Source organism: Mastacembelus armatus, chromosome 1, assembly GCF_900324485.2.
Source record: "Mastacembelus armatus chromosome 1, fMasArm1.2, whole genome shotgun sequence".
Classification (NCBI taxonomy): domain Eukaryota; kingdom Metazoa; phylum Chordata; class Actinopteri; order Synbranchiformes; family Mastacembelidae; genus Mastacembelus; species Mastacembelus armatus.
In genome coordinates, this window is record NC_046633.1 from 25,425,043 (window position 1) to 25,441,154 (window position 16,112).

The 16,112-nt window shown below is 41.7% G+C and overlaps 1 protein-coding gene across 1 annotated transcript; it reads right to left on the minus strand.

Annotated features, from left to right (window-relative positions):
• Nucleotides 1–468: 468 nt before the first annotated feature.
• On the minus strand, nt 469–15,914 carry ecpas (Ecm29 proteasome adaptor and scaffold). The gene is made up of 50 exons (XM_026303855.1): nt 15,877–15,914; nt 15,641–15,769; nt 14,822–14,952; nt 14,435–14,551; nt 13,965–14,083; nt 13,625–13,774; nt 13,359–13,536; nt 13,124–13,263; nt 12,640–12,718; nt 12,429–12,548; nt 12,261–12,346; nt 12,070–12,145; nt 11,936–11,985; nt 11,771–11,837; nt 11,475–11,597; nt 11,258–11,361; nt 10,626–10,749; nt 10,441–10,521; nt 10,085–10,301; nt 9,616–9,707; nt 9,318–9,452; nt 9,061–9,232; nt 8,671–8,843; nt 8,409–8,510; nt 8,026–8,149; nt 7,603–7,748; nt 7,391–7,445; nt 7,136–7,250; nt 6,938–7,006; nt 6,688–6,805; nt 6,430–6,597; nt 6,217–6,296; nt 5,779–5,884; nt 5,545–5,592; nt 5,315–5,433; nt 4,865–5,015; nt 4,696–4,761; nt 4,522–4,611; nt 4,326–4,392; nt 4,143–4,234; nt 3,980–4,046; nt 3,699–3,896; nt 3,218–3,429; nt 3,093–3,136; nt 2,814–3,006; nt 2,533–2,683; nt 1,994–2,099; nt 1,802–1,890; nt 1,642–1,713; nt 469–1,325 (listed from the first exon to the last, which is right to left on the minus strand). The coding sequence occupies exons 2-50, from the start codon at nt 15,660–15,662 to the stop codon at nt 1,186–1,188; spliced, it is 5,544 nt and encodes a 1,847-aa protein (XP_026159640.1). The 5' UTR covers nt 15,663–15,769; nt 15,877–15,914; the 3' UTR covers nt 469–1,185.
• Nucleotides 15,915–16,112: the final 198 nt, after the last annotated feature.

Consider the following 16,112-nt stretch of genomic DNA (forward strand, 5'->3'; position numbering starts at 1 on the left):
GTTTAAGTAGAGTAAAACTTTGTAAACAATACAAGTATACTAATAATTATTGCCAGGTCACTCTTGAGATAGGATTTTTTTAAAATATACAATATATATAATACTGAAACATAAAGTTTGTAAAATATGGGGATTTGTTTGAGTTTATTCTGGTAAGTCTCAGCTGATCCTTGTACTGTAGCTAGAAAGTCATGTAGGAATTAATATTTTCTTTAGGTTGTTGTATTTACCTTGTTCTAATAAATTCAATCAGCCAAGCTTTGCAGTAATTCCATATACATAGGTGCAGTTTCATATGGCTTTTTAGTGATACATTTCCAGATGTAGTGAAACATATTTTTCCATCACTTGTGGTTTCACTGACATGTGAAGTGTTGGCACCTGATTGGTTTGACATTACTCTGTTCCCTACATTTAAAACTGAAAGTATAACCATCATTCTGTATGAAGGCAAAAGAAACTTACAGGTCCAAATGACCAAGGTAGTTTTATTTCCATCAGGGAGAAATTCAAACAACTGTAGCATCACTTTGAATTTAACAGCAGGATTTTCACTATTTTCAAGACTTGACAAAATATGTTGTATCTTGCTCATTTGCCTTGCAAACAGGAGAAAGAACACCGTTTTCAGGACATGTTCAGAGTACAAACTATGGATGAGCTGAGCAGTCACACTTGTGTGTTAGTCCAGGTAAATGACTTGACTGTTGTTCAGATATTTAACGAGCAGGCAAGCCCACAACAGTAGTAAAAAGTCCCCATTTCGGGGCTATAGATATTCAGTGCCCACAAACCCAATACACTGGTTTATATACTATTCATTATAGTATCTTAATGTCCAATTACATGAACCAAATAAAATTTCTTTAGACAATGGATAATAGCCTTATCCCTTGCCAGAGCAAGTTGTGTTATTTTAGTCTCTAAGCTTCGTCAGCCACAAACGTGAACCAGCTTGACTGGAGTCGTCTATTGCACAAGCCAGCTTCCAAGCCCATGAATAATATGGATACGTAAGGCAATGATCTGAGAGGTGTAAATATTTAAGGGAAGACAGCTATACCAAAGAGGTCAGTCAGGGTGATACACTGTTTTGTTTTGCTCATACAGACATTAAAAGAAGCTGATAGTCTGTTTTGTTGTACTGTGTTTTTAACTGGATGTTTTGGGTTACTCATTGCATGCCTAAGGTTGACTCTGGATGTGTCTGCGCAACTCCTGAGCCTTGTCCCTCAGTTCAGGTCTGCTGTCGGACTGCAGCATTGACAGGGAGCGCTGCAGCTGCTCCCGGCTCTTCACAGACACACAGTCCCACTGCTCACTCTCTGTTAACGGCACAGAAGATGGAATCAATACCCATGAAAGTGTGTACCAAAACCCCAGACATCAACCTCACAGCGACATGAGAGGAAAAGAAACGTTATAAAATAACGTTTTAGTCTGTGTTAGAACGACTGTCCAACATTTCCATTCCTAAGCCATGCTGCTGTCATTGGTCTTAAAGTGTAGGAATGCTATTTCAGGGGACAAGATGAGCTACATGAAATCATTTGCGTTTTTACAGTTGAAACAAAATGAACTAAATACAAACTGAACTATGCCGGTGAAGACAACGTTCATCAAAACAAAACAAAACACTACCTCCAGTTCTCTTGACGATCAGATCCACAACTGACAAAGCCCCTGTCCTCACAGATGAGTAACTTTTGTTTTCTGGAGAGGAAAACATCACCAACATGGAGGTTAAACCCATGCACATTAGAGATTTATTCAGAATACACTGAGCTTATTAGGTCCTTACCTAAAGGGTATGTGAGAGCAGCACAAGTCTCTGTGAGGATCTGTGACAGTGAATTGAAGTCTTCACTGCCCTTCTCTAGCAGCAGCAACCTGTCAATCCCACACCCCAGACAAAACATAAAGCAGATATAATCATTTAGATGAGACATGTTAGGAAAAAACGGCAAATAAGTGTTGCTTCGCTGCTTCTCACCCCTGGAAGTATGCCTTCATGGACTGTAGGACAGAAAGCTGAACTTTCCAAGTGCTTAATTTCAGCTTCTCACACATAAGTCCACACACCTCCACCTGGAAACGAGCTACAGACACACATTCGGCCACCAATTACTACCATAGTACTAAACTACAGTAGTTCTGTCAGTGGTTGAAATATTTATATGGAAACTTAAAACCATATTATTTGATACACACAATTCTATTGAAAGAAAATGGACAAACATTTTCTTTAAAAAAAGACTGACTTATAATCCATTAACCTTTTCGAATGTAATAAATGAGACATTTAACAAAATGTCCTTTTGAAGAGGAATTCCATTTACACAAGCTTTGCAGTTTGCTTGAAAAGGACACATTTATTAATGGATTCATATGTCCCTAATGGGTTCAAAGGTCCAGCATCTTCCTCCAGTTAACAAAGGAAAAATATGATTTCATACTTAAAACTTAACTGAGGAAAAGATCTGTCAGATCCAGCAATTATATGTTTCAATATGTCATATGTATGCAGCTTACCCTGAGTCTCTGGGTTCCTGGGCCAAGTCTTTCCAAGTGTCTCAAAAGCACAGAGAAGAGCTTCAGTCTGCAGTTCTTTCTCCCTCACATCTCTATCATCATCGTCATCCCCCAACAATCTTGGGGACGTCCCGCCGCTCTCCGGGCAGCTCTGTCGGGGAAAATCAAGATAAACTAATCACAGTTAAGACACTTCGTAAAATGTGTTAATGTCTAATGACATTACCTTGAGAAAGAAAACTATTATAACAATATTATCAAATGTGTAGATGTGATTTAACCTTCTTGATCAGGGGGAAAAGGATCTCTGCCATGTTGCTGAAACGGTCCTCCTGACTGCTGTGAAGCACATCTCCAGCACAGTGCAGAGCGGCCATTTTATACACCAGAATCTCTTTACGGCATTCCTTCAACACGACGTCCAGCACCTCAGAGATGGTGGGCTGGCCGGCGCAGGGCTTCTGCAGCTCAGCGCTGAAGGTGACAGGAAGAAAACAGGTATAAATGACAGCTAATGAACCTTGTCCTTCACATAAAACAGGCATCTGCAAAGGTCTCACCTGCATTTGGTGACAACTGATCCAATGGCTTTCAACAACTCTTCCTGGTTCAAAAACACAAATAAAATCTATTTTAACACATCAAATGGTATTTTCTTCTTTGCGGTTGTTTTAGCAATTGTTACCTTGCCAGCCCACGTGCGCCCAGCCAGTCCCTGCATTAAAGCTGTTAGCACCAAACCAAGGTGTGGTGCCACCAATGAGCCCGTCTGTTCCTTGGCAACAGTCGCCATGGCGGCTGCGCCCTGGGCCTTCATCTTCCAGGACTGCGACTGCAGTGCTCTCTGCGTGATGGCTATCAGCTCCGTCATGTACAGCCTTATGCCTCCAAAGCTTCCTGAGAAGAAGAAAATAAGAGATGTGAAAAACTGCACATATAAATAATTGGCATGTGTTTCTAACGTATGTCTATGTCCAAACATGCTATTTTTCCACTACTGTAAATTATTTCAACAAATTATTTTGTAAGTCATTAATTCTATGAAAGTGTTTTATTTTGCTAACAAACTGAATCCTCGTTAAAAATGACAAGTAGTAATTCCAAGCAGTGTTTGTGTGTCTGTTTCAGATCTTCTATTTCTTTTTTATTAGGCGAGTACTTCTCACCTGGGACGTTCTCCTGCCACACCTCAGCCCACAGTGTGGCATCACGGCTCTCGCCTTTCTCCTCATCAGGACCTGGGGCCTGATGCATTCCCAGGAAGGCGAGTGGAAGAGCCACCCCTGCATGGCCTTTCAGCACGTCGGGACTGTAGTGGCTGATGGCATGCACAGTCAACACGCATGACGACTTATAAATGGGCTCTGGAAGAACGTACAGTCACAAAGTTACTGTATAGTACAAATGCACAGTTCAACCAGAAAATAGTACATTTCTGATTCCTCACCCTCTTTCTCCAGGTACCAGGTGTTGAGTTTCAGTAGTAGTTTCTCTACACTGCTGTCTTTTGCTGTCTGATGGGGAAAACAAATAACAAACTATGCTGAGTCACGAGAACAATCTCTCCCACACTTGTTGTCATAAGATTCCTCATCAGAATTGGTGCTCACCCTGACAAGGTGCCCCAGAGCAAAGGCAAACGCTTTCTGTATGACAGTGCTCCTGTCATGGATCCCATTCAGCAAGGCGCTCATTAGTTTACCTGGAAACAGTCCCAGTGTCGTTAATTCACTTTCAACAAACAGTAAATCCGTCACAAGACCAGAAGAAAAGTGTCTTGTACTGTGCTGTACCTGAGTATGGGGTGAGGTCCTGAGGACACTGCACTGTGAGCGAAACAATGACACTAGCACAGCCACCCTACGAAGAAGAGGCAAGGATTAGCAAGCTCACCTGGTACCTGATAGCTTAGCAAAATCTGAGGAAACAACCAAAGAGAGTGACAGGAAGATGCAAAGAAGCAGGCACGACTATATGAAGGAGTTTTACCTTGGTGCCCAAGCCCACTCCACTCTTGAGCAGCTCACAGAGCCTGGGAACCAGCTCTCCCAGTACAGAAACATCAAGATGCTGCAGACACTGAGCACAGGGACACACAAAGCACAAAACATTTATCTTTGTGACACTTTAAAGTAGAAACCTCAGCTTTGTATTTCTTTTTACCATGTTAATGGTCTCCATCATTGAGGAAGACTTTGCAGCACTTAGTCTAGCAGCATCCATGGCACTCTGGAGGGACAAGAAAACCTATGTGTAATCTAACCTGTGATAAAATGTACAGGCTTTATTTACAGGACTTGGGTAAAGATGTGACGTGAACTCTTGAGGTTACCTTCTCTTGCTCTGTAGCTCTGAGGCTGAGGTAATTGAGGACCTGAGGCTCCAGGGTGCTGAGGGCCTCCAGCAGGGCAGGGATGAGTCGAGAAGCATGAGGCTTTAGTCTGGCCCCAGCTGTCTTGCTTATCTTCACCAGAGTCTGGATACTGGTAGAAAATAAAACTGATGGGTTGAGAGAGAACCACACAGCACAAAAAGTATTGGGGCGACTAAACAAACATGTTGGAACATTTCTTGGTGCTTTGATTAGTGACTCAAAAACAAAAAAAACAAACTGTTAATGCATCTCCAACAGAGATCTGTGCAGGATTAAATGTTGATATACTGTAAGCTGATAAAAATTTAATTTAGCTACAACCTTTAACATGTGCTGTTTTCCATTCACTCTTATACTACTAAAGTTTCAGAGAACACAACCAAGACCACTTCAATGAAAGGTTATTACCTGAGTGAGCGGACTTCTGACACGTTACTAACAATCCCCTTTTCCAGCAGGGTAGGCAACAGTATGGCCACTGTTCTCTGGGCTGCAGAGCCCGTGGACTCACACATACGTATACACACCTGGACACGACAGAAAAGGGTGTGTGTCATGGGGCAGATTACTAGACAGTCACATGGGTACACAGAAAACACACAGTCACATGCACATAGTCGTGGTGCAAATATACTTACCTTACTGAGCGTTTTCAGAGTTAGATCTGCAGCCTTCCTCACAGATTCCTGAAATATTCATATTATTATATCGTTATTATTTTGTATATTTATTCTACTGTTATGAAGTATATCATACATAATCTAAATATTGTCCTCGTTATCAAATGTTTTCATCATCCAATAGTGTCAGGTTGGCTCACATTACTTGTGCTTGGCAGATACAAGCAACACTGATTCTGACTTGGTGCTCACCTTGATGTCATCTAGGACTCTGAACAGTGTTTCCCACATTTCTGCCAGATGATCAATGAGGTCATCAGTCTGACGGCCACGAATCAGGTCATTTAGGGCCAGACAGCTGTTAGAAGAATCAGTGTATCAAAGTCCACTCCTTTGAACCACTGCATGATAACACAGGCCTCCTGATGTTCAACTGGTACATTACCATAACTGCAACCGTGAGTGTAACTACAGTGTAACAGGCTGTTAAAGTGTGGCTGAGGAAATATGTAAAAGGAAACAAATCAGGCAAATAAAACCTAAAGGAAAGAAACAAACTAAATCTTCATGCGTTTACAGTAGCTCCACACAGTCAACAAACGCCAAATTAACAGATGAGAGGAGATACACTAATCAGTGACAATTTTAGTTTTGTATTGTTGATATTCAGAGTGTGTACTATTACTGTACCTGGACTCCCGGACCCTCCAGGTGTTACTGGTCAAGTTGGAAATGACATCCTGCAGGATGTCCTTAAGATATTTGTCCACCTGGGACACATCACAAGCAAATATACAAAAATAATGTTTCTGAAGATGGCAGTCATTTACTTTTGAGGTTACACACATTTCCTTTACCAGCGTGTCTTTTCTGTTTATGTTCTGTTCTAGCATCAACTCCTACCAGGGTCTTATCAGTGACCAGGGCATCCCAGATGCTGGTCATGGCCTGGCGAATGCTCAGGTTGGGGTCGAACTGGTAGCGATACAGTCGGGGCACAAGCTGGGGCAGGAACGGAGCCAGCTGTTCTCCGGCCTTGGCAGCAATCACGTGAAATCCGAAAGCTGCACCCTGAAAGGGTGGAGGAGGGAAGAGCTCAGGTGGGAGAACAGGGCACGACGTGGCTCGTGTAACGAATGAGAACAAGGATGAGTGTGATACCTTGCGGGAGTTCCACATGGCGTGGTGATTGGCCAGATTCATGAACTTGTAAACAAGATCTGGTTGGTTCAGGTCGCTAGCCAATGAGCAGAGCTCCTTGTATGTGGACAGGCCATGGCTGCCAGGAACCATCGAAAGCGAGAAAAAGCTTAACTTATGAAAACTGCATCACAAAATCTGTCATCTCATTTGTAACATTACTGTGGATAAGAATGGCGCAAGTAAGGCTAAGAGGTGACCTATGTCTTACCCATCAGGTGTTTTCCCCAAACCCTCTCCTTGGAACAACTCTGTTTCTCCTGATACAGTATGTTTCACTCTGTATGTTAGGAAAAATAACATTTTAGACTCTCTCTGTATTCACTGAAAGTTTTTCATCTTCCTACAGAAGTGACACTAATTCTCTCTCGTTGTTTTACCGTCTCCTTTATACAACCACCCCACTCACCTTTTCCCAGTCATGAGGGTTTCCACCAGTGTTGACACCAGTTCCTGCTGATCATTCTCTCCTCCCATTTCGTAGACCAGACCAAGGCCTTTAGATGCCACATCCTGACTCAGTTCTGGATAAAAAGAAACAAAGAGCGACAGATGAAGAGCTGAGAGAAACAGAAAGAGAGTGGGTTGTGGCTGTTTTGAAATGCACAGGTATATTTGGCAGTAATGAGCAGATCAATCTGATTAGACAAAACTCTTTTCTTACCATCAGGGTCTGAGAGAACACAGATGAACGCCACCTGAATCTCCCTTAAATGTGACTGAGGGGAGTAAAGGAAGAATACACTTTAAATGACAACAAAAATGATTTGACATAAAAGATTCAAAGATTCTACTCTTGTTTATCAGAGTTCCTGGTCTGTACTGATCCATATTTGTTTTAAGATTCAGAAATATGCTGTTGTGCAATACACCCACTGTGATTTCCTTGTGTTGGCTGAGTTTTTTGACAAGGGAGAGCAGCCATATGCAGGCTGCCTGTCGGACGTGGGGGTTCTGGCTGGGTATGTACTTGGACAGGATGGAGTTGAGGACCCACAGAACCACATCATTGTTTTTCACATCTGACAGGAAAAACATGAAATTGAAAGTTGAAATGTTGCTCAGGAACTAAAACAGCTACTTTAAGTGAGGATTTCACATTAAGATAAAAATTAAGATTTCACCAGCACACGTTGTACAGAGAGGCAGAATGATTTGGTCTGACAGATCTGATTATTTAGCAATTAGCTTTAATATAGAACTAAATCAGATCAATTTAAACAACTCATTCTATTGCTAACTGTGTGAAAAACTCTTTGAAGCACAGCTCATAATCCAAGTGCAAACTAAAGAACTTACTGTGTGGTGGACTGTACTGATCCTCCGTGCAGGTCCATGGGTCTCTGGCAGCTCTGGAGCTGGTACCTACTGCAGCACTGGTGATAGCCTCTCCCACGGTGAACTGTAGCTCCACCTGTTTGGCCTTGACATAAAAATAAACAAATGAGAGCTGTTGTCATAAATGAGCTACCAGACAACAACTCAAGCAGATATGAATGGATAAATGAAAACATATCCATGCTCAGTTTTTTTCATAAGCCAAGACTAACTTTCTTTTAAATAAGACAGAGCTCCCAATGCTCTGTTTTTTCATAAGCCAAGTCTAATTTTCTTAAATAAGAGAGCTCCCAATACAATCTGTTTTTACATAGTCTATATTATTTATATATATTTTTTTCCACCTCTACAGAATCCATGAGTCCCTGCAGCAGCTTCTTCTGGTGAGGGAAGTCTCCGTCTCCCACTGGTAGGTAACCCAAGGTCTGGATGGCTCGCTCCTTCATCTGGACAAACAAAACAAAAACAATGCAAGTTACCAATTAGATTTATCATTACTACACACAATATGAATATAGCACAGGCACAGTGTGCCCTGCTGATTGATTTGTCATCACTGAACATAATGTCATGAGAGCCACTTCTTCTTGTGGTGTCCCAGCTTACCTTCATGCTCTCCTTGCCAGAGGGAATGCGGGACAGCAGGTTTTCCACAGAGGAGAGTTGGGTGAAGCCCTCGCCCTCCGCAGGGATCAGCAGGGCACTGTTCCGCCCAATTTCTCCCAGAGCTGTACAGGCTGCGACTGCCAGCAGTGCACTAATGCTGTCCAGGAAGGAACCTGCATGGGTACAAACAGTGTGTGAACCCAGACAGAAATAACATGTCTAATTTTAATTTGTGTACACACAAGTTTTATGTGGGCAAATAAAACGAAACATGTTTTGATACAGCAAGGAGATTTTAAATGTATGTCTACTTATCACAATCTAGACACAATGCAATTATTATTTAAAAAAACAAAAAAAACAAAAAAAAACAAAAAAAAAAAAACATACCGACTGTCTTGGTGGCCATGGCAACAAGTCCGTCATCTTCTTGAGAGGAGATGCTTATTTGCTGTCCCAGGTTCTGGGTGGAGTCACTAGAGCTAACAGATTTCTTCTTGCTCATGTACCTTCCCACCATGTAGCCGAGAGCCAAAATGGCACCATGCTGAGTCTCAGGACTCTGTAAATCAAAATCCATATTTAGGCACAATAAAAAGTAAACAACTTTACCAACTCCAGATATTTGTAGAGACAAAGCGCCATACATGGTTGTCTTTGGTGATTTTGACCAGATTGTGAACAGCTGTCTGCAGATCGTTGCCAGTCATGGTGGAAACCACCACAGCGTACAACTGGGCTGCTAGCTCCCTCATGTCCTCCTTATTTGTGTTCATCAGACTCTGGAGGAGAAAACATCTGTTATTACAGATGAATGCATTAAGCCCAATTAGGCTCATGGTTTTACGAGATCACATGACATAGCTCAGCAATGCTAATAAATTAGCACACCATAAATAGAACTGCCTCCATCTTATGACTAAAACATACGAATAAATGAAATACCTTAAGCCAGTCAATTTTTTCAGCAAATCTGGAAGCCAGTTTTTCTGGGCAGACAGACACCACCTCCAGGAGACAGTACATAACAGAGATTCCTGTACAGAGAAAAATTATGAGGTGGAATTAATACAAATTCACTTAAAGCAAGATGGAGAAATAAAAAGTTAATACAAGTATAAAGTGATAAATGTCAGTACACTAATAAATGTCACTTGTAACACAGCCAAGTCATGAGAGCTATACATTGACTTTATCACAGTGACTCTCAGAAGATTGCACATTTTAAGAAACTTACAGTCCCACATGGCTTTATCTTATAAGCTGAATTCATTGTCATTATTAACCAGGCATGACCTGACAATCCAGTTCACACTCCTCAAAGCAGTTTTCACACCTTACTGCAATAAAATTTATTTCTGTGTGAAGCCACAATAAGCCAGACCCCCCAGAAGAGTAGGTTAATTTCAGTCACCTCCTACAGCAGACAGCAGCTGCTGCAGCAGGTCCATGTAGACATGAACAGGATTAGTCTCAGAAGACTTTGATACCGAAGGCTGGGTCTCAGAGGACAACAACGTGTGGACGTAGTGACCGATGGCTGGTGCATCATCCTGCATGTCCGCCAAGCGTGTGGACATGGGTACAGCACCAGCACTGTGGGCTAAACACATCCTCAGGTACAGCACAATCTGGCAAAACAGGAAATTTAGATAGACACCAAGTCAGGTGTCTGCAGCAGGAAAAAAAAAAAAAAAAAAATCTATGTACTTCTCCAGAGATACACACTTAATTTGTGATGTCAGAGGCTGACCACCAATTAGTATTTACCTCCCCAAATGCAGATGGGTTAAAAGGAATAGTGGATGTTCCAACAATGTACTTAGCTGGAGTCTTGATCCTCTGAGCTGCCTGATAAGGACAGGAAGAAAAATATATTAGATAATACTGTATCTTTAGGCAAAAAGTCCAGCTTGTAACCTCGGTGATAACAAAATATATACAGAGGGCCCCACCTTCTCCTGGACATAGGCCACCATGTCAGGGAAGGACGGCATTGGCTGTGGTTCCTCCTTCTCTGAGCTCTTGGTAGGAAAAGCCCTTAGCACCCTCTGGGCTTCCATAGACACCTCCTCCCTCCTAAAACACAGAAGGCAGCTCATTTTATCCAGAGGCAAGTAAATATTAGGGATGCACCGAATATTCGGCCACCGAAAATTTTCGGCCGAAAGACTTTTATCACCGAAACATTACGACCGAAATGTTGTGATGACGCAAACAGAAACCGCGACCTGCACGTGCTTGTCTGAAGCAACATGTCTGCGGTGTGGACGTATTTCAGTGTATCTGAGAAAGACCCACGGACATTCTTTGAAACTTTAATATTAATTTATGCAATTGCAATGCCTTGATTTTAGTAAAGTCAGTACACAGCCATAGCCATAAATTCAATGGTACTAATAATTGGCATAATTTCTTTCGGTGTTTTGGTTTTCGGCCTTGGTTTCCTCTTTTTCGGTTTTGGCCAAGAATTTTCATTTCGGTGCATCCCTAGTAAATATTATTGTATCATCTCATTTTAGTTGTTTCCCATTGTGTACAATAAGTGCAAATTGCTATTTGATCATTCTTGGGTACTGGGACTTACGGGTCTCCAGCAGCCAATAGCAGCAGGTATCTTGACGGCACATGATCAGGAGCAAAAACTGTGCTGGCAAACTTCATGGCCACCTGACGAACCTGCACCTCCGGCTGTCCAAGAAGGATTATTATTATTATTTTTAATAGGGTTTGATTTGCTTGATGCCTATTTACTAAAATAGTTAACTTTTTTTTTTTAAATAAAACAACCTGCGTGCACTCACCTTTCCAATGTATGCAGCCACCAGAGCCTCCATCAGGTTCAACAGTGCCCCCTGGAGGTTGGCATAAGCTCCAACCATCATAGACAAAGCTTCTTGAATGGCAAGACGAACGTCAGGCTCCTCCTAAAGATGATAGCAATGTGTTTTTTTTAAATAAAAACTTCAGCACTGGACTAGATTGGGTAACACTGTGGATTTCCACACTGTGGGACAAATAAAAGGTTATCTTGTTTTAGACACACCACTGTGCAAGAGTAACATACTGTCAGTACATTTGTCAAATTTGGCTTGCCTACCTTACACATGGATTCAAAAAACTGCTGCACGAGTGCAATATCTTTTGTGAACAGCTGTGGCATGCGGCTAGAAGACATAAAAATACAGAGGATATAAAAAGCCAAATCTAAAATCCTGCACCAAGCTGGCAATGTTTTTGGGAAAAAGAGAATATTTATTTATACCTTGACAGCTTTCCAACTGCAGAGTAGGCAACACAGAGTAACTTAGGATCCTGCAATGACAGATTTTGTTTAGTGGGTAACTAAAAAAAGTGTAAACTAGGAGATTAAACGTATGTTATTAGTATTTGTTTTACCTCCTTGTATTCATTAATGAGTTTGGTAAGGCCATTAAGTAGCATCAGACCCAACGGCTTATTCGTATTCGGGCACCTAAAAAACAGGTTAGAAGAGGACGATTTCTTTATGAAAATGCAAACATGTTTGCTTTGTCATGGACAAAAATCTTTCCTGGAGGCTTTTACAGAAAAGAAAAAGTTTTTCTTACACCATGCAGATGTGATGGACAAATTGCAAAGTGAGAGAGAGCAACTTGTTGTTGGTGTTGGCTCCAAACAGACCATCATACACAACCTACAGAGGAAAGGGAACCAATGAGATTGAATGTGCTGGAACATTTCCTTGAAGATGAATTAAGCACAGACAAATGTTATACCTGGATGTTAGCTGGGAAGCACTCTGCAGCTAAGCGTGACCGTAAAAGATGCGGCAGGATCTTCAGTTTGACTCTAGTGCTAACTGGCTCGTGTTTCAGCTCTTGTTTCACATTGCCGCCCTAGTGCACATACAAAACACAATTATATACTTCAGTTTTAAAACCAAACCTCACAGGTTAAGCTTCAAAATGAAAGGTTGAGTTTATAAACCTTTGTTTTAAGAGGAACATCACCCAGATACACCTTGTACATCTTGTTGATAACTAGAGGATTGTTCCAATCAATGATGCTGAAAGATAAAAGAAATGCATGACTGAACACACAAAGAAAAGTTTGTGATTACAGTATATCTTTACAAATTACTCAAAACCAACTTATCAGCTTGATAAACAACGAACGCACGAGGAAAAGATATTTGGACATTGAATCAAACATTTGGAGCATTATTGATCAGACCAGGGACCAGGCCACATAAGGGTATCTACATCATCTTCATTAATTTAGTCTGTGCATGTCAAAAAATGTGAGCAACACATTTTGCACCTCAGCTCCATCAGGCTAGCTCGAAGTGTTATGATTTTTAATTTGGGAATTTACTGTATAAGTCACTAGGCTAAAGGAAAGATTGGTGACTGGATGACTTGATCACTGTTGATCCAGACATAAAGCAAATTATGTAACCTCGTCATCAAACCTCTGTTTGCTCTTCAGTTCCAGATCAGCAGCAGTGGCCACACTGTGCCGGGTGTCGCTGGACGCCACAACCAGATGAACCACTGTCTCCACTTCTGGAACTTGCTTTGCCTCTATAAATTTCACTATCCCTAGCTTACACTGTTGAAAATAAAAACACAAAGATGGGAGTCATTAGGTAACAAACACAATATGCATCCCTCACCACATGAATAATCATGCAGCCCTCATTGTACCTGCTCTAGTTGTTCAGCGCTCCACTGGGCTTCTCCAATCACCCTCTTGGCAGCATAGACACTCATCCCTGGGGGAGGCTGGGGTAGACTCTGACCACCCACTGCCACTGTCCCATCTGCAGAACTTCCCTGGGAGGCTGAGGGAGCAGGACGAGTCGGCGACTCATTAAGCACAAACCTGAAGGAAACATTATGACAGCACATCAATGTTCTTGTTCAGAAGGTAAAATGCTAATAAACTCAGTCATATTATTACACAAACTCACCCGTAAGGCATCAGCAAAACATCTAACATGAACTCCAGCAGCAGGGTCACTGTCTTTGGCCGCTCTGTTAAGTTGAATGGAGAAGCATTCTTGGACGTGTCTGCAGGATACTTCATATGGTAAAGAGTAGGGATCAGCAGGTGCATCAGGCTGAGAGAAGAAAGAGACAAAAGGAGTAATCCAGCAGAGAGAAAAGGTTTGGGGCTGCATGTGTGCATAACTTTATACAGGTGTCAATCAAGCAAAAACTCAAGTGCATCTGAAAAACACACTCATTTTAACCAATTTAATAGTAAATACCCCTGTGTATTCTGAAGCACGTGAGTGTGTGTGCCCTTACCTGTCCTGCTGTGGCTGTGGTTTGCCTTCCATGGCAGTGAGGAGAGTGGGGGCTAACTCACACTGTTTCCCCACCTCCAGACGTGGGTAACCCATTTTAATGTAGATGATGGTAAAATTCTGAAAAAAAAGTGTGAATCTTAGTCACTACTAATCTTTCCTAGTGAAGCTAAGTCAAATCCATCTATCATCATTGACATGATCATATAAACTCTACTCACTCTAAATATTAAGAAATCAATAAAAAAGTATTTTTCTGATGTGGTACTATATTCACAAAATTACAAAAACCCAGATGCAACCTTGAAAGGTACAGTGAAATTGAGTTTTGTCCAAAACTGTCAATAGTCATCTTGTATTTCTACTAACCTAGCTCAGGGATGTTATGACATTCTAGACAGGCAAAAACAAAGAATTGACGTCATTATCGATGAATATTACACATCCCCCTAGATAAGACAAGACTCTTACAGTAACAAAGGAGGCAGCTGCAGGGTCTTGGTACTGCACCAGCAAAGTTTCCACTGGCAGTTGAATCTTAGGTCGGCTTTTTATTCTCTTGTTCAGGTGGACCAGCAGCTCCATTACCTGGGAAAAGGAGAGTGATTTGGTGGTTCAATCGCATGAAACATCATAAATAAACGCTTACTAGTAAAAGAGAATTATCCACATTCATTGACAGTAAAAAAAGAATCTGTTTCATTACAACACAACAGACGTTTTAAGGGTTTTTGTCATATTTTAATACATTTCTACTGCAGAGGAGCTAATATTCAGGTGTGGCCTCTACAGAGCCCACACTGAAGCAAGAGTAGCCGTAATCTCTTCAGGCATAGCGGTAGGCAACACCATTCTTACTTTCTTCCTCACACCCTCCTGAACGCTGGAGAGCTTGAGGAGCACAGGGGGCAGGAACTTGGAGATAATGTCCTGCAGCTGTTCATCTGTTTCTGCGTGGCCCAAGCGAAGGAACACACGTTCCAGTTGATCTGCCCAACACGAGAATAACAGCAAACATATTTAACACCCTGATCAACTCACCCTTACAAATATAGTTTCTCGCTGTATTAATTTGGCAATGGCTCATCATTCAAATGTGAAAGTACAACTCACTGGGTGTGTGCAACCACCAGCTCATATACATACACATACACATACACACTTTGATACAGCTACAAACTACAAACAGATGGTCGCTCCAGTGTCTGCTCACCCTGCCAGCTGCTGTTGATGCCACCAGCACCCACCACCCCCCGCACAGAGCCCAACGCCCATCACCCAGCTAAGTTAGCTAACGCTGTACTATCCACGCATTTCACCGTTTCCATGTCGTGTCCCTGGATTATCAATGACACCGCACGCAGTGAGTCCCATTTGGCCTAAACACTGAAGCTGCCGGCCCCACCATGACAGGCCGAGCCGAGACAGATTGTCCCGACTGGTTTCCTTCCCACCATGACTGGGCAAACGGCCTTCCGCCGATAGCTTCCTGCTAACTAGCAGCACACCTGGGTAGCTAACTGTCATTCGCCCCGTTTTAACTACAGATTGATCGTTTCTTCAGAAAGATCCTGCTCTTCAAATAGATCCGTCCGGTTCTTAAAATGTGTCTTTTCACACCCGAAAACACGACGGTTCAGTAGCGATTAACCTCCAACAACACAGAAACAAACTTACTGAGTTCATCCTGGGCAGCCATGTTTGCAGCGACTCATTAGCGACCCCGCAGTTTAGCTACTGGGTGTCACTGAGCCCAGCAGCTGGTTCACCCATGGCACAAAGAAATCTCACTCATTCACAGTAAATCTAAAACGGGAAGTCGTTTAAAGAAAAAAAATTAAATTTCTAATGTTTAAATTACCAAACAAACAAATAAAAAATAAATAAATAGAGGAAGATGCCTTTTAGCTAACCCGTATGCTGCGCGTACTTCTGCGTCCTTTCCTTTTTCCATTTCGACTTCCCACCTGATTACAAAAATACAAATAAATAAAAAAAACTGTATTTTTAACAATTTATAATGAATGTCAAAATTCAAATTTGAAGGTTACCTGCACTAAATTGTACAATAAATAAAAATAAATGGAGATAACTCTTTAATTAAAACTCTTTAAATATAGCATTTAATTATTATCAGTGAATACCAGTG